The sequence below is a fragment of the Halichoeres trimaculatus genome, unplaced genomic scaffold (assembly GCF_033239565.1).
Source record: "Halichoeres trimaculatus isolate MK-OKI-2021-1 unplaced genomic scaffold, fHalTri1.1 fHalTri1_scaffold_14, whole genome shotgun sequence".
NCBI classification, from domain to species: domain Eukaryota; kingdom Metazoa; phylum Chordata; class Actinopteri; order Labriformes; family Labridae; genus Halichoeres; species Halichoeres trimaculatus.
In genome coordinates this window covers 14,937,616-14,960,154 of record NW_027437192.1, presented here as the reverse complement: position 1 = coordinate 14,960,154, position 22,539 = coordinate 14,937,616, and the positions used below count along the sequence as shown (strand labels likewise).

The following is a 22,539-nucleotide window of genomic DNA, read 5'->3' as shown; positions in this document are numbered from 1 at the left end:
TGCATGGTAAAATAAACCACAGTTTTGCTTTTAGTGTTTAACGGGTGTAATCAGGACTCCTTTCTGCTCCTAGTTTGGGATCTGCTTGACATTTGGTGACTTTAAAACTTGTTTATTAGGTTTATTTTTTTGATGAAGTTGATTGACAAACCAATGTTTCTTGAAATCTGAATAATTTGGTACAGTAAAAGAGCAAACGCCACCAAAGCAAGCGTGATTATCTGGTGTTTGTTGGCAAACAATGCTTTAACACTTAAATCCGCCTTAGGAAGTACAGACTGTCAGGTCAAAAGGGGATAGCCTGTAAAGAACTCCAGTGTAACCAGCAGTTAGCTGGTCAAAAGCTGTCCATTAAGATTTATTTTCCCTTACACTGCATTGTTTGCTGTCCAGTCAACCATTTGGGGAGTAATTGTGTACCCAGGAAAAAAGTGAAGCTATACCTTTGAGATATTCCTGACAGTAAAAATAATTTCTTAGTTCATATCTTCCAGGGTAGCTTTATTCATAAGTTTGTGGTGAGTCTCAGTTTCTTTGTAAATAATACGTTCCACACTGGCTTATTTCAGCCATACAAACCTGAAAAAAGGATTTTTTTGGGGGGTTATTTTCTTGTAATTAACAGGTCTTGAGCTTGCTGAATTAATAATATGCTGTAGAGCTACAAAAAAAGTTTGAGCCAAGCTTTGTCAGGCCTGTTCAGAGGAAACTTCTTTTGTCTCTTGAATGCAGATAGATCCATCATTTCTGATGCACTCCAGGTCAAATCAGGAAATCTAAACCCTGATTGCCTTTCATGACACAGAATACATTTAGTTTACGTTCTTGTGTAAAAATCAGAGAAATGAATCATCCTCTGAGTACTGCTGTAGTACTCATCCTGCTGCTGTACTGGCAGCAGGATGTCATTATGGGGGACTGTGTTCCACCTCCTTTTGCTCTCCACACACACTGTAATCTTTCAGATGCAACTGGTACGTGATCATTCAGACAATGAATGTACCAAAACAAAAGCCAGAGCCCTTGCTGGGCTAACGTAATCTATAGCCTCTAAACTTTCATGTAGACTCTGAAACAACAACACAAATCATCTGGTCCTGAAAGATGAAGCTGTCAAACTGGACTCTAGGAAAAAGCTCAGTGACTGTAAATGTAAAGTTATCTGCAGTAGACTTTCTAACCTGTAAATAACTTAAAAAAATCTCTGGTACAACACTTTTAGCCTTGGGGATTGATCTGTTTTGAGCCCCAGATCTGGTGGAAGACAATAAAGAAAACAGTGTACACTCTGTTTGAATTAATATCAAAATGAAACACATTCAGCCTCTTATCAAATCACAAATCATTTTTTAAAAGCTATGATTTACAGACTCATTTTAAAAAACAACTCAGTGCTGGAGCTGCATTCTGATGTTTTGTTTGCACTTTGTGTGTGTGTGTGTGTGTGTGTGTGTGTGTGTGTGTGTGTGTGTGTGTGTGTGTGTGTGTGTGTGTGTGTGTGTGTGTGTGTGTGTGTGTGTGTGTGTGTGTGTGTGTGTGTGTGTGTACATGTATGTGTATGTGTATGCATGTCAAGAGAAGCAACCCCTCCTCCACATCTCTCCTCTTTCTCATCCCTGACTCTATTCATCACCCTGCAGGGGGTCCCCAGCTCCCCGACAATCTCTGGAGGATAATCGTTCTCAGAAATCCCCGCCGTGCAAACAGAAGCTGCGCCCGTCCATCAGCAGCCCAAGTGAGAAATGAGGGAATGATCATCTACATCTATTTAGAGCCAAACAAAGGAGAAGATGAGCAGCACTGCGGCCTGTTTTTCATTTTATATACGGTGTCAGTCTCTTTAGGGTGCTGTTGTAGCGCTCATAAATATACAGCGCAAACTCCCTCATCCTCCAGACATCTCCGACTTGCTTCAAGCAAACACATCTCTGAATCATACAAGCACATGATAAAACAAACACTTTCATCTCACATGCTCTGATGTACAATGCCTCGTGGTGTTTAGTTACACCACAGCGGCGCATTATTTTAGGTTTAGCAATAAAAAAGCCAATATGAAGACATTACATTATCAAAGCAGTGTTATTGACTCACTGTTGTAAGCCTCTGTCATCTCAAGTCGAGATCCAGTAAAAGACATCTATATATAACAGCGTGACTGAGGCTCGGTGGAAGAATGTGTTGATGGGAAATATTTAAAGACTGCATCAACATAAAAAGAAAAAGATGACACAAGTAGATTTTTATTATCATTCACAAAAAGGATGTAAAACCCCTCATTTATCCCTCTCACAAAAGCCAAACATTTGATTTCACTGAACTAAAGAACAGGGAGATCTTGACCTCTGCCCTAACTATTAGCCACAACCTTAGGCCTCAGCTGATGTGTGCCGATTTCAAAGGCGTGCCCTCAGGTTTTTCTGAGAAATCTAGGTTTCTAAACCAGGAAGGGAATCGTTAAACCATGTTTTCAAGACACTTGAAGTATGGGAAAGTTTACCTTATACCTGTTGGCAACAAACATGCATTGTCGTCCGATATGATTATCAAAACAATCTATATCCTTTCAAACCCCTCACTGAATTTGTGACAATCACAAGACAAAATTAGCACTCAGCCCCCCCACATGGTTTCTATAACATCTCCACTGACCCCAGATAGATGGAGACATGGAGGTGATAAAAGCCCGTGATAAAAGCCGGAGCACGTCTAGGGGTTATCAAATAGGCACCTCCCTTCACTGATGTTTACTGAGAGAGGTCAATAACACCTCAGAGAAGTTTAACCACATGGCCCCTGGAAGCTCTAATAAACCAAAACAGGGCAGAGAAGAGAAATGTAAGACAAAGGACAGGCAATACAGAGGCCTGTTTGAGCAAGAATCTCCTCAATGTTAGGCAGCACACTTACGGTATACTTAAGAGTATAAGAGAGATATTTTAAAGAACAAAATGTGTTGTTTTTCTAACTAAAGCTTTGAATCTTTAAGCCCAGTGTTATGGGTATCTCGCTGAAAAGTTATTCCTTTTGTAAAACTATGCACGGCTTGCTGATAAGATAGACTGCAGAAACAGAGCTTGAAGGGAAATATTTCATTAAAGACTCTTTTGGTTTAAGGAATTTTGTCTTAATCAAAAGAAATGAAATGAGCTTCATCATATTCAGAAATTCAAATATCTTAATGGGAAAATAGAGCCCTGAAATTTTAAGACATAACCATAACTTGATCAGAATCAGAAACACTTTATAGAACCCTGAGGGATCCTTCACAGCTGGAGTTTCAGATTTAACTTTGCACCAGGTGATTTTATCACTGTGCTTGAAAAAATAAAAGAAGAATAACCAGAGGGAGTGCAGTGCTGCCTCTCTGGCAGAACTTAACCAATTTCAATACTAGCAGTACTTGTAATATCTTACTCTAGGGATGCTTTGTGTTCTGATGTGGTGTGCAAATAGTGACCAAACGCCAAACAAGGACAGACAGTTTTCAATCAAGGGTCAAAGTTCAGCCCACTGGATTCTTTTTCTACCCACCCCATCGTAAATCCTTATTGAGAGGTCAGTGTCAGCATTTTAGACCAGTCCAAGACCCTCCTAATCAGCTGTCTAATGTCTTAAACTCAACTTCATGCTGCTTTCATTGTCAGCAAGCAGAACTGAAGCCATTAAAAAAATGGCCCCACACAATGACCTGATCAGTGTATCCCCCTCCAAACGATTGAGGATTTGAATGTGAAACTTAAAATCACAAAACAACGTGTTGGCTGGCACACTGTCAAGCCCCCTCCCCATTTCTCTGAAGGATGAAAACATTTTTTTCAGTACTGTACTTTCATCTTCCTCCATTTTCAAGCATAAAATCTGCTTTTCTTTGTGTCTTCGCTTTGCTGCGTTGTGTTCCAGCAGCAGCTGTTGTTTAACCTGCAGTGTTTTAGTCCAGGTGTGTTCATAGAAGATAATTGCAGAAGATTAACAACAGGTGCCAGCAACAGCGGAGTGAGATTATATGTCTCTTCTTTTTTTCCTCAGCTCTGCCCTTTTTTCTTTTCCTTTCATCCATGCAGGTGTACCGCTTTCATCCCAACAGGAGGTCTGCGGCTCAGTCTGGCCTTCAGGACACCTACTTTCAGCGGTATACAGGTTCTAGTGACACAGCTTGTGGGCTCTGAACTTCTAAATGAATTTCCAGCATGTCTCAGAGAACTGAGGAAACTGGTTCTGTGCAAGACCTTGTGGCCAGGGAGCCATAAGCTCAGGAAAGAGCCTTTAGCTTATACAAAAACACCAAAAGATGCCAGTGGCAATTCACTGAATTCACTGAGCAGGACAGAATGCAAGGGGTTAACCTTCTCTGTTTAAAAAAAGAGAGAGTCAAGAGCTGAAAATGACAGTTCATAGAGGATTTGATTTGACCACAGGCAAATGCGATATTATCATCACTCCTTTTTGACTCACCTCTGTGCACAGAGAGCGTGGCTTAGTGCAGGGCGGGTCACATGATCGGTCTGCCATTGGCTTGGCCGTTGATGGGCATCCACCTGCAGGACAAACATCACACTGTCAAACTCAAGCATCAGAGGTTTTTAAATTTGCAGTCTGTCACTGTGAGATGTATAAATCCCTCCCAAAGCTCTTCTTGTGCTCCATCAATAAAAAAAAAAGAAACTAAGAGTGCAGCAAAAATAGATTTCCGGAACAGGAACAATTGTGGCCCAGTTTTTAATCTGCTTTGTGTACACTTCTACATTTTTTTTTTAAGCTGGAGGCGATGAGTGTTACAAGCTGCTGCACTCCTTTCAGCTCTGGTTTCTCTGAAAACAGCTCTCACTTGGATTCAGCCCATTACAATGATACTTAACACATTCAGTACTGCTGAGATTTGACAATTAGCTTACTTTAAAAAATTATACTCATATCCCCAAAAGGATTTGGGCCGTTTTTGAACCATATCCTTGAGGACTCACACTGCATGAAGACTGATAACACACAGATTTGACTTAAACCCATGCAACGTTTTTTTTTTTTTTGTTTGTTTTTTTTTTTTTTTTTTTTTTAATTTTTGATTGTGGTCTCTGAAGTGCAGACCACTGGAACACCAAGTGCCTGCAAAACACAGACATTACATGATGCAGCATACATATGTGACCATAACAATGATGGGCTGGGATGACTTGTGGTGTGTGGTCACTTCAAACAGACAGGGTTTCTGTTCAAACCTCTGTGTCTGGTTAGCATTGTGTTAGGATACGAAACATTCCATGAGGCTTCATCTTGGACTCAAGTGCTGCACATGCATGATAAGTGAAAAAGACTTAAAAGCCAACAACAATCCACATCTTGGCAAAGCAACATCAACCAAATCACTACCCCATGGCCAGATCGGTTTTACTCTTCAGTATCTTGAGTTTGATAAGGACTTGTAAAATATACTATGTAAAAATGCTAATGCTTATGTTCATGAGATAAAAACTGATGTTTTGGATTTCACTGTTTAGGACAAACATACACTGTTGACACTGATAAATCTTTTTGGCAGTGTTGCTAGCACAAAGTCCAGTTTTGGCTGATCTCCCTATCTATACACACAGTCACCTGAGTTCCACCTTAATGAACAGCCAGGTGTTTCAAGGTTTTTGTCAATGAGTTTATTATAATGTGACTTGTGCAGATTTTTCAGATTATGTTTTCAGTGATCATCATGCAATGACCTCATCATTTCAATACGTCTCATGAAGATCTTGTTAAGATATTGTAATATCTTATAGAATGGATTTAGGGATTGGTACTGAATTTGGTACTTATATAGGTACTGACCAATTTCTGTCTGCAGTACCAATGAGTACCGATTCATAGAGAATCAAATGGTACCTTGTTTAGGTACCTATATGCATCCTTGTGTCCATGAGGGAGTGGTAGAGTAGGTGATTTTTTCCATATTGGACATGAACACAGCGTTGCAAGTTTATATATTGAGAAATAAATATGTCAAATTGAATAACTTTAAGACTTTATTATTAAGCAAATTAATATTTATTACCACACAAACACACAAAAGTACCAAAAATTGGCACCGTTAAGTACCGATACCAATTGCCAAGTACAGGGCACTGACACCGAATTGTTTCAGATGTGAAAAGTACCCATCCCTAATAGACTGTTTCGAGCAGTTTTCGGACAAATTGATGCATTTCTATGATACAAAGATTTTTAGAGGTTTGAAAATCTACTTGCTGGGGCAGGGGTTCATTTGACTCTGTTGAATAACTTGCTGATTATGTTCTTTTTATGAAAACATGCTGCTAACATGTTTTTCTCTACTCACTGTTCGTTCTTTGTACTTGCTTACTTAGGTTAAGTCTTAACATCCAGTATTGTAAGTTTATATCTATATTTAAAATATGGGAAAGTAGACGACCCCTTCTTTAAACACTAAACATGGGAAAGGATGGGTTACAAGTGGTACATTTGTATTGTTCGCAGCCAATCTATTTCATCCATCTATGTATTTGAACTGAAAAATGATCATAATAAAGAATCATGGAAATTAGGTCCCTGCTGGGAGTCCTATTTGGGACTAAAGGCTGTGCTCATTGTGAATTATGGAAGTATCAGTGCTCTGTTGCTGCCACTACCCTCCAGTAAGCATATTAAACTGACACTATAATGAAGCACCTCAGGGCCGGGGCAAGAACTCTCATGTCATCGCTTTGTCATAACCCAACATAACAATAAATATACACTGCACACAGCAACACATAAGATGAGATACTCTACATCCTTAAACCCTCACTTAACACCTGACTTATTTCTTCATTTTGTCAGTAAAAAGGTTTTCATTTAGTCAGTGGAGTTCATATGAGGTTTGTATGGAGGGAAGACTATGTTGGGTGTGCCTGGTGGAATCCCACTGGCGACAAAATAAGCTGGATAAGGTAGACAGACAGTACAAGTGACACTGATCCAACCGGCAGACACTCACAGAAACCAAACGTCTGCAGGAATATGGTAATCTATCTGAGTTTTTTGAATAATTATGGAGGTGACACACTTGGAGAAAGGAAGAGAAAGAAAGCTCAGTTTGAATATTTATGAGAAGAAATGCAGCCGCTTGGAAGAAAACATTTAAAAAAAGGAAAAGGTTGCAATGTGCTAGTCTGAGCCACCCCACATAGACACACCATCTGGAGCAGTGGGTGAACTGATACTATCGCTCACTTAAACCGTGTATCATCTGCTCAGCTAAACTAGAAACATGACATGACTCCAGACCCTCGGAGTGGGTACCCTGATGAGGGGAACTCACTCGCACAGATACGGTTTACCACCTGAGAAATGATGCTGCATTGAGCTGGGGAACAATGTTATCAGAGTTGAGCTTAACCCCGACAAGTGATGAGCAATGGGCTTACGCAGACACTGCTGCGCTGCTGTGGATTAAAGACTCATCTGCTTACAGTTTCCAAGAATTCCCTGTCAACTAATGCTTGAAAAGCTATCTGGGATACTCTGAAGGCAGACAGTTTTAAGTAACCTCATTCACACTATCACTTTGCTCCAAGCAGCTCAACACCTCAAGTGTCAAAGCCGAGCGGCCGACGCTCAGCTCATTTAGGTCACATCCGTACGGTTTGACTCAAGCTGAGATTACAGGCGGGTTCACTCAGGCTGTTAGAGTATTCACAGTGTCAAGGGTCTGATTTCACATGGATAGGCATCTCATGTCATTTACGTGGCTGTCTGGCTGTCTGGCTGGAGACAGAATAAGTCTTTACTGAATGAATTCAGAATCTTTCAGAGTGAGGAAAAAATCAACAGGTAAAAATGAAAACAAATTCAAAACATTAAAAGGATAGGTTTTCTTTTTTAAATTTATTTGCTGATGCAGATTAGTCTACATTTTTGGAGGACACAGGAGGTTCTTTTAACTTTTTCTCATCCCAGATTAATGTATTTTTAAGCCCCTCTTTTAAAATGTAAGCTCATTAAGCCCTACAGCAGCTTCAGATCAGAGTGAATCACTCTTCATTTAGTAGCTCTGAGCTTAAAAAAAAATGTTTGGATGGTTCATTAAGGGTGACGCACTTTATTTGTTATGTATGCCACAGGTCTGGTACACTACAGCTCAAGTTACATCAAATAAATATTCAATGATGTGATGGCTTTAGGGGTCAAATCATACCACACAACTACCACACAAGATGCTGATTAGGATTTTTTCATGTTTGTAGAGTGATTTTTTTCTCTATTTTCATTAACTTGTATACTTTCAATTCAGCAAAATGTTTTCAATGAAACACAACACTAATAGAAAATCAACAACTCCAATCTTCTGCAAGGTGTTGTCAAATCAAAAAAACCCAAAACTTTTTTTAAAGCTTTTTTTCACCTTTCAACAAGGCTATACAATAAAAACAAAGGTTAAAAAGAGGAAGCAGTAGATGAGCAACTCCTCTGTCCTGCACCATGAAATGACCACTTTGTCAAAAGGTTTAAATGGCTCTAAGGCGACTGATGCATTGTCCTTTTCTGGTTTTAAAATGAACATTATATTTGACCAAAAAGCAAATTTACACAAAATACAAAAATGGAAAATGTAGTAGTAGACCTGCGACTCCTTTGTTCTGGGATGTAAAATTGTATTTGGCTTTAAGCAAGTAATGCATCCCCTGTTTTTGATCTGTTTTTTTTTTTTTTTTTGTTAATAAAAATTTCTTTAGTAGACAAATAGGGCTATCTCTTTTAAAAACCTCTCTACAATGTCGTCAGACATATTTAATGACAATTTTAGCCTGCCAGCCACAACAGTAAGTCCTCTTGGTCACTTTCAATAAGTTGTCTGAATGCTCAGATATGGTTTGAAATTAAAAATGAGGCAAAGCTCTTTTTTATTCTGGAGAACACTTGTTGGATGGATGGATGAATGGATGGATGGATGGATGGATGGATGGATGGATGGATGGATGGATGGATGGATGGATGGATGGATGGATGGTTGGATGGATGGATGGATGGATGGATGGATGGATGGATGGATGGATGGATGGATGGATGGATGGATGGATGGATGGATGGATGGATGACTTTTGATGAGACAAATTTAAAACTTCTGAATATTACAGAGAAGCCCGCCTAGTGAAGCAGCTATCCTTCAACACTGATTATCGGTTGTTTCAGCTCAGATTGAAGGTCTCACCTGTTGTATTTAGTCCATCTGAACGCTGACACCAGACCAGTCGAGACGAACCTCTCCATGGCGCAGTCCTCCACTTGTACTCAAAACACTGACCGTCTGGAGGAAACACAGGGTCTGAACTTTATGAACAGCTTTGATTGTAAGGTGGCTTTAAACTGCAAACATAACACGCACACATTTACAGCATCTCTGTATGACGGCTCTCAGTCAAACTGACCTGTGCACGGCCGAGCCTCCAGCTCCTGTTCTGGACACTGCAGCAGGTTCTCTGGATCCTGGGCCACAACTGCTCGAGATCGAACCTGGACTGAGCCGAAACCCAGGTCATCCCCGCCTACACAGCTCAGCTGGCACGGACTCCATACAGTCCAGTCTGTGAGGTAGCATTCACCTACAGGAAAAAGAAGAAGTTCAGCACCAGAGGACTGAGATTCAGTGGGCTTCAGCAAAAGAAACTCACAGTTGAACACTTTATAAAATTATGCAATTTTTTTTTTTTACATTAAAACTGTACAGCCTCTTAACGATCAATGAGGACATCTAGATTATTTGTAAAAGTTGTGCATACTGTAACTTTAACCTGAATACACTGACTAGAGTTTGGAAAACTGTAAAAATATTGACTTTGCATAACTTAATCATAGAAAGAAACAACATGTGTCGATTAGTCCCAGGTAAATATGTATATTGGGGTGTCATCTCCACACACTGTGGGGATGTTTTGGAGGTGCAAAGAGCTCAATAACAGGCCGCAGTGAAGTCAATATATCCGCTCTCATGAGTTTTCCCACCAAATTCTGATCTACTTCTCACAACAATCATGCGCCCAGGAGCAAAGATAAGATTGTCTGAGAAATAGGTCACACTGCTCTCTTTGAAGCATCCAGGCCAGTGACGTGAGCACATTTCTGCATATTAATGGAATATCTGGTAATTAAGGACAGACGTGTATAATCACATTTTCTGCAAACATCCATCCACTGTGGTAGAATCTGTTCTAAAAGAAGTCTGAACCATATCTGAGCCCTGTTTGACCCCGTGGCCCTCTCTAAGCCTATTAAACTTCATTATGGACTGACTGCACCCACACACTACACAACCTGGAGTACTCAGCTTAAGTATACACAGTTACGCACATATCTCTATCAATATAATACACACAGCAGCTGCTGTCGCTACACACACAGTTTTTCTTTTTCCAGCAGCTTCTAGCATCTGAAAGCCTTTCACCCAGATACAAAAACATCCATTATGAGCTCTGTAAAAGCTCTTTGCAGCCTCCCACCTGTGAACATCAGGGCTGCTTTGTGTGGCACTTTGTGGACCTCTCGAAGCTCTTCAATCAAACACACTCGAAAAGGAAGTGCCTGAACTGTCAGTTCTTTGTTGTGATTGTGAAAACCTGAGCTGTGCAGTGTTGGTCAGAGCAGGAAAAGACGAACTGATGTTGTGATTTTTGTTGCCTGATAACTAAAACTCTAGATAGGAAACAATGAGTTTGGCTGCAATGAGAGTGCCAAAGACTTAGTGCTCCATAATTTGTGAATGTTAATAATATTTATTAAATTACGATGACATTACCTGGGTATGATGAATATTTGAGTTGGACTGTGCATTTCAACAACAACTGCTGGTAGGTAGTTATTCTTTAGTCTCCAAAACATCCCCCAAAAAGTATTTTAGCACCAAACTCTCATTGTTTATTTTCACAATTTTAATTATTAATTAGATAGATAGAAAGAAAGAAAGAAAGAAAGAAAGAAAGATAGATAGATAGATAGATAGATAGATAGATAGATAGATAGATAGATAGATAGATAGATAGATAGATAGATAGATAGATAGATAGATAGATAGATAGATAGATAGATAGATAGATAGATAGATAGATAGATAGATAGATAGATAGATAGATAGATAGAATGCTTTATTAATCCCTGAAGGGAAATTCTTGAGATCAAACAAGTAACTGAAAGTGACAATGTTAGGACGAAATTCTTGAATTGAAATGGTCACAGGATTGTTAGTGTTTGCTGGGCCACACAAACATTTAACCTGAAGCACTACAGGGAAGTTAGCATTGGCTAAACTGTGCTGAATCCTAAAATCAGCAAAGCTAAATGGATGTTAGCAACAGATTAGCATCAACTATGCTACCCAAAAGTAGACAAAGGAAAACTTTTTTTTGATAGACATTTTCTTTTGCAAAAAAACAAAACAAAACAAAAAACAACAACCCTTGATCCATTATTTTAATGTTGAGTAGTAACATAATTGTTAGCCTTAGCCGTGCTACATGTCAACACTTAAACATTAGTATTTGCTGCACTACACAAATATTACCATATGTTGCCGTCCATCAGTGCAAGTGTTTGCTATGCTACAAGTTAGCATTAGCTGTGCAACTTAAACATTAGCATTAGTTGCAATTGGAAAACTCTTTTTTTCAGAGTTTAACAATTTCTCTTTTTAAATATCCTTAACAAAAAGCTAACTGAAAGCATAAAGAGCAATATAAAACAAATTTGAAGGTCACTATGAAGGAAAAGAAGCGCGATGAGACAACTTTCATAACCTAGCATAAGTAAGCACCAGTGAGAATCACTCTACCAGTTAAAAACACAGTGTTATAGGACACAGGCTCTTGTGATCTGATTGACTGATGATCAGTTAGATTTCTGGCAGGTCAGAAATGCTGTTTTAGTCTAATAGTCTTCACTTTATGCTTTAAATTATGGAAGAATGGCATCAATTCTGTTTTTTACTTCTACCACTTTCACATTGTAGTGGTAAATCTTACCTACCTCAGTAAGAAGCATTTTACTAGATGTTAATATTCTTTTAAGTATGGTATCTAGTCCCACTCTATCCTTAAAGGTTTATCTAACCGATTGTCTTACATATTTTTATTCAAACTAGCCAGTAGACAGCATTGTGACCAGCCTTACTCTCTGTTCCAGCTCACACAGTCATCTTACCTGGACAGGGGACAGTGCAGGACTCTTGCAGGATGATCTGCGGATCTCCATCCACTGAGGGCTCCAGGTCTCCGCACAGCTCATCATCCACTAGGCTGCTGTCCTGCAGACCGGACCCGTCCGACACAAAGCATGACACATTCCTGAAGCGCAGACCTTCTCCACACCTCGCCCCCTGATGGAACGGAAAAAAGTAACGTGTTAGACTCAGGCTTATTTCAATTTCCTGGTTCATTCATTCATTTTCTGAACCGCTTATCCTGTTCAGAGTCGTGGGTGGCTGGAGCCTATCCCAGCTGTCATTGGGCGAGAGGCAGGGTACACCCTGGACTGGCCGCTATTCAATCATGGGGCTGACACAGAGACGGACAACCTTTCAAATACACACTCACACCTATGGACAATTAAGAGTGACCAATTAATCTGAGGAGCATGTTTTTGGACTGTGGGAGGAAGCCGGAGTACCCAGAAAGAGCCCACACATGCAATTTCCTGGTTAAACTCTTAAATTAAACACATTACAGAATCACTCAGAACGGCATTAAGATACTCTGCAAGAAAGTAAAGGGAGGAGATCTACAGCTGCTCTCCTAAAAAAAACAGACAGTCAATAGATTGTATCAGCACCCCCAAGGCCATTGAGTTTGAATGCTTTCCAAAAAAGACCTCTGACCTCATCCCTGATGATCTTTCGTAAAACTTGAGACTGAAATGCAGATCTTCCCAGCGCAAGGGAGAGTAGCAGTTAAGAGTAGAGCAGTCTACTGTCTTTGTAATGTAGTCCTTGTAATACAGTACAGAAAACAGAAGCTCATTGTGATGCAGAGTTTTGACAGACAGTAGGACAGAGGCAGACTGACCTCGGACTTGCACTCAGACCAGGCGCTGTATCTCCAGCTGTAGCAGGGCTTCACCAGGCAAGGCTTCCACTGCTCCATCTGGGATGGGCACGGCCTCCCGTCGCCCTGGGGAGCCTGAATCACTGTCCGCCTTCTCCACAGCTTGCCTGCAGAAGCGCAGATAAGAAGGAGGAAAAGTAGACATCATTTATTCATGAGGACATTGACTGGAATGCTGAAACTTGACCGGCCCTTAGCTGGAGCCTTGTTAAGATCAGGCAGACAGTTGGGTCAGAGCAGCTGGACGGTGTGGGTGTGTAAGGCGCTTTGGAATACGATATTGTCTGTCAAGGTGACCTCTGGTTTCTTCAACCTCTGGGGCTGCAGCAGACTCTGCAGATGAAATCCAAATGTTGGCTGGCATGAATAAACAAAGGCAAGAGTCCAATACGAGCCAACATAATACATCAAGAAGGGTCAAATCTGTGCAGCTAGTGTTATAAATTTAGCATAATGAACAATTTCACAGCTCTAACTCAATAAAATTCAAAATCAGTTAAAACTTAAGGGGGCATGACACTAAAATTATTATTATCATTTTATTGGCTTGATTAAATTTTTTAACCATTATTGTTTTGTTGAGGCTGTAAGTCTGAATTATCTCTTGTTTTTGTTGTTTTTGTGGCTCCATCTTGTCAGGTTTCATCAGATTTTGTCGGATTTCATCAAATATCAACCCTACAACCAAGTGACTCACAAGTAGCTTAATTTTCCCATGAATGAAAAATAAGTAAGGAAAAGTCTCTGACTGTGTTTTATCCAGACAGACTGTTTTTAGTCAGCCTGGGTCCTTGTGTCTCAGGGTATTCCCATTTTCTTTTTTACTTGACATGCTTCCACTTGGTAATATCATTACACATCAAACATTAAACACATTAAACATCCTAGTTACTATTTATATACATTTCATCTCACCATATGACCCAAAAGTACTTCAGTCTCTTAATTCATGTTTTACAGACATCAGTGTTTGAATTATCAAAAACTCTTTAGAAGTAAATGAAAAAACAGAACCAAGTAAAACCCAAACATAACAAACCTGGTGATTTCAGATTCAGATTTAAAATTTTGAAGCTCATGTCAACAAGGTCATAAGCACCTCATTTAAACATGTTAGGAATATTGCGGTTGAAATTTTAATTCAGGCTTTTATATCAAAGCACAAAGACTATTGCTATTCACCTCATAATGAGTTACCAAAAAAATCTCTCAAAAATCTACAATTGTTCAAAATTTTTCTGACAAGAGTTTTAGTCTGCAGAAAGAAATCTGACCACATCAGTCTATTTCTTAAAACTCTGTGAATTAAAGGCATGTATTTTATCATTTTAATTATTGATTTTAACTTAATTTGATTATTTTAATTTTTTTTATTTCTTTTAATTTTTCATTATTATTTTGTTGTAATTTCCTTTCTTGTTGTGATGCACTTTTGGGTTGCATGCTTTCGTGTATGAAAAGTTGTGTATTAATAAAGTTGAGCTGAATTTCATTTTTTGTCCCTCTGTCACGATGTAATAATTCAGCACCATCTTTCTCTATCAGCTGACGTAAACCATACTGCAAATTTGGGGCTACATCATATGCCCTGTAGCCATTTTGAATATTTATATGCCTTTGTTAAAATTAATCATGTATTTGTTTTATGTTAGAGGGCTCGATTTTGGAGCAGGGCAGACGCGCCCTTTACCAAATTCACTCTGCATTTTAACCAGCAGCCTGAGGTGAGGGATGTGAGGAATTTCTCAATTAGCTGCAGTCTTAAGAGAAGCACACTGGGTTTAAACACTGTAGCACTTAAAACAAATACAGCATGTAGCCACAAAACTGATGAAACAAAATAGAAAAGTAGGTCTCAAAATAGTGTAACTTTCATCAAAAATTCTGTGAAGCTCTTCAGCATCAGTCCTCACATCATAAAAGTTTTCTCATAAATGCAGAAGATGATTACAAAAAACGTTTGATCTGCTTCAAAAGGTCATCCTCAGAGCTCCAGGTCTTTGCAGAGAGATCGTTAACATCCATTCTTCAAATGCATGAAGGACTAATTGGTGTAATCTCCAATGTTGTCACTGCCAGGCCCTGCAGAACTGCACTTAATGTTGAACACTATCATGAACATGTCCCAGGGTGATGATTCCCCAGCAGCAGGTCTCACCAGCTGCCAGCTAACAAACCAAAATGCATGAAACACTGAGGGAGCTGCCAAAATCCTCTGTGACTATCAAACAATGGGCCCTCTGTGGAAACCACGCACAGGAGCAGAGTCAAACTGTAAGTGTAACATGCCAGTGATTTAGCATTAGCTAGTTGTTTTCCCAATAAATAAAACACCAAAGGAATCTGATCGCATCAGTTTGGTAAAATCGGTCTGCTTTTCAGTGAAGAGAGGAAACACATATGAGGGGAATGGATGCACAGTTAAGCTTTGATTTTTTTTCTTTGCATGACCAGAAATACTTGTAACTAAACTTTTTCCTCTACCAGATTACTCAGTAAAAAAAACAACAATTTTTTTTTTTTTAACTTTTTGTTAATTCAAGTTACACATGATGAATCTGAACTATTTATTTACTTCACCAAAGTGCCACATAATTCAAAAGGAAAAAATAAAGAGCTGGGGGGATAGGGTTAAGATGCTATCTTATTCCAATCCCATGCATTTTTTTCATGTCTCTTACAGGTTACCACTGCCGTGCCATAACTACTGATGCTGCTGTTACGAAAAAGTGACACCACTGCACTCTTGAACAAAACATATCTCTTTACAAATCCTCAGATAGCTGAGTTAACAGGTCAAAGCAATTCACACTATGTGTCAGACAGAATTAAAATATCACTTTAAGCACTCTGAGTTTGAGCTGTCTCCTATGAGCTAGGCATGCAGGTGCTCATGTCAATGATGTAAGCAGGCAGCAGCAACACAAAATCCAGCAGAGATCAATTTTGGGTCAGGCCAGCAACCACTGAGGAATAATCAGGTCTGAGGGACATCCTCAGGTTGGCAGGTTGAGAGAAATCAGGTGAAAAAAATCAACCCAACATAAACTCCAGAAACATGTCAATGTTGTTGATTTGACCAGTGATAAAACAAAGTTATCCTAAAATAACTGCATGCAATGTTGACACCAATCGCTCAACATTTTGTGACTGCATTCCTGTATACTTTTTTTGGAATGGAAAGGTAAACATCTCACTGTATAAATTTTAAAAAATATATAAAGCAGGATTAAGTTTTTTCACTTAAATCTAAGCCCCAGATTTTTACTCAAAGTTCACTGTCTCCTGTATCATGGTTTAGTCCTGCTTTCGCCTGCAGAAGATGCTCATTCCTTATGTCCAGGGAAACCAGTCATCACCCTCCAGAATGATCCTAATGCTCAGTGTTGTCTCTGCAGGGGGCCGTAGCAGTGTTTGGGTGGCACTGAGCTCGGCTGAGCGTGTGTGTGTGTGGGCCTGTACCAGCTGTCCCTATCAGTGTTTGGCTGGAGAACACACAACGCCATGATTATCTCTGCACGCAGGTTGGACATATCCAGGAAAATACACCAGCTGATTGATAGCAGCACCTTGCCGCTTCCAGGTATGTTCATTTGCTTGAAATAACAGCCCAGCTCATTTCTATTCCTGGCTCTGGAACAGAAACCAGCTTCTCCAGGGAAGTTTGTCCTCGCAGCCAGATAGAGATAAAAAGGAAACACAGGAAAGAGAGCGAGGAGGCCCCCTCTTCCTGTGGCCTACCTGCTGTTTCACTGCACAAGCACAGAAATCCTCCTCGCCTGGGGACAGATTAAGGTTAGCACAATAGCTAAAGCCTGTATTGGTTTCATATCTACTGTTTGCTCTTGTTGCCTCTGGCTGCTGCTCTTCTCAAGGACTCGCAGAGAGCAGAGTGCTCCCCTGGCCCCAGAGCACACACTCGTAATGGACCGCCAATCAATGGTCTGATCCTGTGGAATTACATGCGAGGACATTATGATCTCCCTCTCCATTGGTCTGAGGCAATAACAACGTCATTTCTCACACTATAAAACGTTTCTTGTTGCCTCTGTTACAATAAAGACGAGGCTTACTTTCCTCAGCACACAACAGAGAGCTGAGCACTGTCAGCCTGCAGCGCTGAGGGTTTACCTAAAGCTATGAAAGCACTATGACATCAAAGCAGCCTGACAGGCTGGTGTGTTCAAATTTAAGTGAAACTTAATCAGAAGTTGTAGCTGTGAGGAGGATTAGGGCCCTTGTGAAAAAAAAATGGAAAAAGTATAGGTGAGTTCTGATTTTTAAACTCAATCCTTACATTTCACTTTTTAGCTTTGTGGCCAAGATGTGTATTTGTTCATGTTTTTTTTCACACTAGATTTGAATTCTTAGACCAAAGAAAGAAGTTAATCTACAAACCTGGAGTTTGTTGGTTTTACTTAGGACAACTCAAGACAGAGATTGAAAATGCGAGGAGGGTAAGAGGTAATGTAATAAACCAAATCAAGTTGTACAAAACAGGGGTCTTCAACAGGAGGTCTATGGTACTGCAGGGGGTTGATCAGGCAATTTTTTGTATTTCTTAAATAAGTATCCCCAAATTTTTCAATTTTTACTCCTGCTATTGTCTTTGAACACACACCAATGGATGCATGGAGGCCAAAGATCTTTCAGACAGAAATGAACACATTCATCAACACAGCAGCTCTCTCAAACTGCACACAGGTGCCCTCAGCATCCACTTCTAGCTCCTCAAGACAGAGGAGAACCTGCCTCTATTTCTGCTCTGCTAATCATGCAGCCTCATGTTTCATACCAGCTCTGTCAGGTTCCCCAGAGTAGCTTAATAGTGAGGTACCTTTATACAAAGCACTAGCCCTTGTTTGATGTAACACACAATTTATATTTATATAAGTGGTCCCTGCTACATCTCATTAGTCTGAAAACCTTTAAAGACCCCTGGTATAAAGAATTGATTCTGGCCTTTGTATATATGATGCCTGCCATAAAAAAATGTGTTAATAAAGCACCTCGAGTAACATATGTTCACTCTCACGTTTTAAAAGATTAAGAAAAATGAAAACCAGATTCACAAAAAGTTTGTGCCACATTTGTGGGTATGAGACAAAATTCTAATTTACCAAGCGCATAAAAAGCGACCAAAAACCCGGCTGCAAACAAATTTGCAGGTGCTGTTTGGGAGAATTTTAATGAGACATTATGCATTCATATGCAATTAAAAATGTTTTTTTTTTTTTACATCATGCAGAGTTTTTGGTAACTCTACCAAAAAATGTAAGCCCTTCAAATAATACAACTGTACATAAAGTATTTCATATTATTATGACATCACAGTGGTTTTTATGTTGGTCTTAGACCAACAGAGGCTTAACACTGTCACATATGTGCTGAAACCATCTGGACCACAGTTGGGTCAAAGTGTTTTTATCTGCTTCCACCAGCTCACTCCAAAGTGGCAGCTTCATTAGAAAGGGTGCGTTTTGGTGTTGCTTCTGTTAAATGTGTATCTATCAGGGTATCGTGTCACCTTAGAGAAATCCAGGGCCAGAGCTGAAAATAAATCTAGGCTCCTCACAACTTTGTATTACATTTTTAGCATCCAGTAATATATGGATCAACAAACTTTATCTTGTTATGTATGTTTTAAAAGCTGAATTTGTAAAAGTTGTTGTTACTAGTGCTGTTTAAAAATTGATGCTATAATTCATTAAGTATGACAGTCAGATGTTATTTTTAAACCTCCAAACCAGTACAAAGTCTCAGTCCATATTCAGCTCATCATTTGCGTACAGTCAGACTTCAGCCCCAAACGTTACAGGTGTGTTTGCAACATCATAAGGACGTTATGCTTTATGAATCAGACCTTGAGATGGGAGGTACTTATGAGCAGTTCTTTGTGCTTTTAGTGGCCACAAACAAAACCACTCCTTCAACTACCCTAAATCGACACATTTGTTTTCAGATTTTGTGTTTGGTTTTACAAGTTTGAAAAGGTCATGGGCGGATATTTTTATAACTCACCCTCCTCTTTTTAGCCAGTATGTAAAACATGTCTCTGAAGTGAACATTAGTAGATGTTATTTTAAGCATCTGCCTTTCTGCAGCAGCTGAATGAACTCCATCTGCTGACAGAGGTCATGTGACCGGATTGAACGCAGAACAGCTTCTAAATGGACCTCGTGGTTGGTTTCATTTCTCAACCAAAGTTTTTAATCCTGAAACCCAAACATCCAGCAGATTGATCCCCTCTCATGTCATGATTACTGCAGTCAGCCGCCCGGCTCAGACTGCCGCAGCTTTGGGCTGATTTTCACTCGACAATCAGTGTGAGAAATCTGGTCATGACCCCTGGTAGAAAGTGATGCTCGGTCAAGATTTTCTGCTACTGTGAGGGATTTACATGTGCCTCCAAAATGTTTCACGTCTCATTCAGGCTGTTCTGATTTGCGATGTGGTTATTCTGGCTTTTCTTGTGTAGTTTTTGGAATTTTCACAAAAGGAATGTCATAAAAGCAGGTAATGTTAGTTCAATGACTAATGCTTTATCCAGTCATCAGTAGCTGACAAACTGAAGAATGTATCTACTCTCAAACATATTCAAATCTTACAGCTGAAAAAAAACAAAACATTTTCCAAGATCTCCTCACAATTTTTTTTACAGCATTCCCCACTTTATAACTAATCAGACAAGCATCACTTTTGCAAAACTAACCCTTACTCAGTTGTAAATGGAGAGGCAATAAGGTCCGGTCTGATTTTCATCGCTGCAAGCTGTCTGAGCTTAATAGTGTCCCCTGAATTCATTATACTGCAAATTTTCTACAAAACTTTCCCATAACTCCCCAAACTTGTGCAAGGTTTTGCAAAAGCTGCTCTGGAATGACCTAAATATTTACTCCATTTCTCTTCAGGGGCAATGAAGTGATCGCTCTGTTGTGGTCTTGCACTCTAGAGTTAAACCCACATTTTCAGAGGTTCAGATCTGGATCATTGCTCTTTGGGGATTTCAAACTCAGGCTGATCAAAGATCATAATCAACTGTTACAGAACTGTAAACATACACACCTGCTAGTCCACAGCTGTGAGTGCACTCCGACCACAATGACCAATCAGACAGCTGGCAGTTGACGGGACACTCCACCACACACGAAGCATTCATCTGCCACTTCCTCTCCAGGCCCAGCTGTGGGAGAAAACCAGGCTTCATTAGCTTTAAAAGAAAAATAACAAGTACGAGTGAGTTTATCAGAAAACACGACAAAGCCTTTTACCTCTTTGCAAAACTTGAGATCAACAGATTTGCCATCGCTGCGCACACAGTCCAGCATCCGGGTTTTGATGCCGATTCCACACACTGCTCTGTCGCTGAGCTGACAGGTGCTCCAATCTACAGGAAGGAGAGTTACAGTCATACTTTTTAAGCATCAAGCATCCAACACATATCATCTGCTACTGTTAGAGAAAATATCAAACTATTGATGCATGTGGTGGTGGATTCATTTCTAATGCAGACATCGAAGGGTTAAATGGACTCCAGCTCAAAGGTACAAGTCTTTATTTTTCATATTGTATCATCTGCTGTATCTGCAGTCCTGTGTCAGTCTCACCAGTGATGTTGTAGGAGTAGTGGAAACAGTTGCTGTTGATTTTACAGGACTCTGTCTCTCTGGTTGGAGGACACTCCTTCTCCTCACCGGGCTGACGGAGCGGGTAAGCTCTCCTCTCCCGGGTGCTGTTCTCACTGCAGGGCTGAGAACACAGAGAACACGTGTTTTTTCTTACTGTCCTCATGTAAAACAAAGAGGAAACAAGTGAGAGAAGAAGATCTGATGGATTTCTGGTCGAATACAGAGCTCATGTTGGAAAAAGTTGTAGCAAACTCCAATCCTTCAGTCCCTTCAGGGTGAGATTAAAGCAAGCACGACAAAGAATGGATGAAAAACGTATCTGGAGTGGAGTTTACAAAGTAAGCCTATCCCTGTAACTCCAACAGAAGATAGAGCTAAGGTTTTGTTCAACCCAGATTTTTCTTTTGTGGAGCATCCTTGAGCAGAACACAGAACCAAACAAACTTACAAAAATGTTCACCATGCAACTGAGCTCTCATAGTCTGGTCCAAACCCAGACAAAGACAAGATTAGAATCAAAACATGGAGAGGCTCAGTTGTGTTTTGCTTTGAGGGGTTGTCTAGGTGGAAGAGATAAAACCACAGGAGTCAGCTTACACTGAGCGGATATTACTTTCATGGGGTTATCCCTGCTGTCACAAAAAATCATAATCTGGAAGGCTCTATCTCATGACCTGGGATCGCAAAGATCAGCAATCCTCACACCTGTGGGGCTGTTGGTCATAATGTGAAGTCTGACACTGCATAAGGGCCTGTGTCCACTAACAGCTTTTTTGTTGTTGTTCTGGCTGCACCTGTTTTCATGATAAAATTGAAACATTTCAGAGTTAGCCTTTGGTGTCAGCAATGTTAACAGCATGACCAGGGCACTGAGGTGCCTTTTTTTGTTGTTGTTCTTTTTTTTTTTTTTTTTTTTTTTTTTATAAACCTAACAATACCAAAATCACGGTTAGTAATGGGTCTTATTCATCAAGGTCCCAAGAAGTCATTAAATATGTCTTGAGCCCAATAGAGACATAAATATACCACCTTAATTTTCAAAAGGCAACAAAGAACCAAGTGCAATTGAAATTGTTATAACAAAATCAGAGAAAAAATGTCATTCTGAGAAACTAATTTTCACAAAAATCATTAAAAATGAACAAATAAATAAAGCAAAAAAAAAAAAAAAAGAAGTATCTTTTATTTAGTTCACCATCATTTTCAGTTCACTACAGTTCATCTGAGTTTATTGTAGATGAAAAACATTTAATTTTCATGCAACTGAAGTATTAGAAAAAAGAAACAAAGTAAAGATAAATTCTCTTTTATAGGGCACTGCTATTAATCATTCCACCAGAGTCTGAGTCACCTGTGTATCAGCAGCCCCATAGTTTTACAGTTTTAAGGAACTTATTGGGCTTTTTCCCACAGAGAATCTGGAGGAAAAAGAGACAAATGGCTATGCATGATGCAGACTCAAATAGATGGACTTAACAAAGACATACACCACCACGTCATCTCTGCAATAAGAGCAGTAAAATGAGGAAACTGTTAACAGACGAAGGTGTGTCTGCGTGAAGTGGTGTGGTTAAGACGTACATGAGTGTCAACACGAGATCAGAATCCTGCAGTACAAAAAACCAAAGGGTGTCAAAACGGACACTGCTCTCGGCTAAAATCATTTGGACTTTAACACCTGAGTGCTTGTCAGTGTGATGCCTCCCTCACCAACCAATCAAATCAAAGATGGGAAAGGGACTTCCTATATTAACATCAATACTGATTAAGCAGAACTGGGTAATCTCACACAGACAGACGTGTTTCTTTACTTGTTTTAAGTTTAAGCTACCAAGTAACAG

At 39.7% G+C, this 22,539-nt stretch overlaps 1 protein-coding gene across 1 annotated transcript in view; it reads right to left on the bottom strand.

Annotated features, from left to right (window-relative positions):
• The window catches only part of thsd7aa (thrombospondin, type I, domain containing 7Aa), a 190,169-nt gene that overhangs the window by 9,483 nt on the left and 158,147 nt on the right, over positions 1-22,539 (bottom strand). The window contains exons 18-25 of the mRNA XM_074686508.1: positions 20,678-20,819; positions 20,342-20,457; positions 20,136-20,253; positions 13,032-13,177; positions 12,172-12,346; positions 9,411-9,584; positions 9,194-9,289; positions 4,456-4,538 (exon numbers count right to left, since the gene is read on the bottom strand). Of these exons, the coding sequence (XP_074542609.1) occupies positions 4,456-4,538; positions 9,194-9,289; positions 9,411-9,584; positions 12,172-12,346; positions 13,032-13,177; positions 20,136-20,253; positions 20,342-20,457; positions 20,678-20,819 (1,050 nt within the window). The remainder of the gene's footprint in view (positions 1-4,455; positions 4,539-9,193; positions 9,290-9,410; positions 9,585-12,171; positions 12,347-13,031; positions 13,178-20,135; positions 20,254-20,341; positions 20,458-20,677; positions 20,820-22,539) is intronic.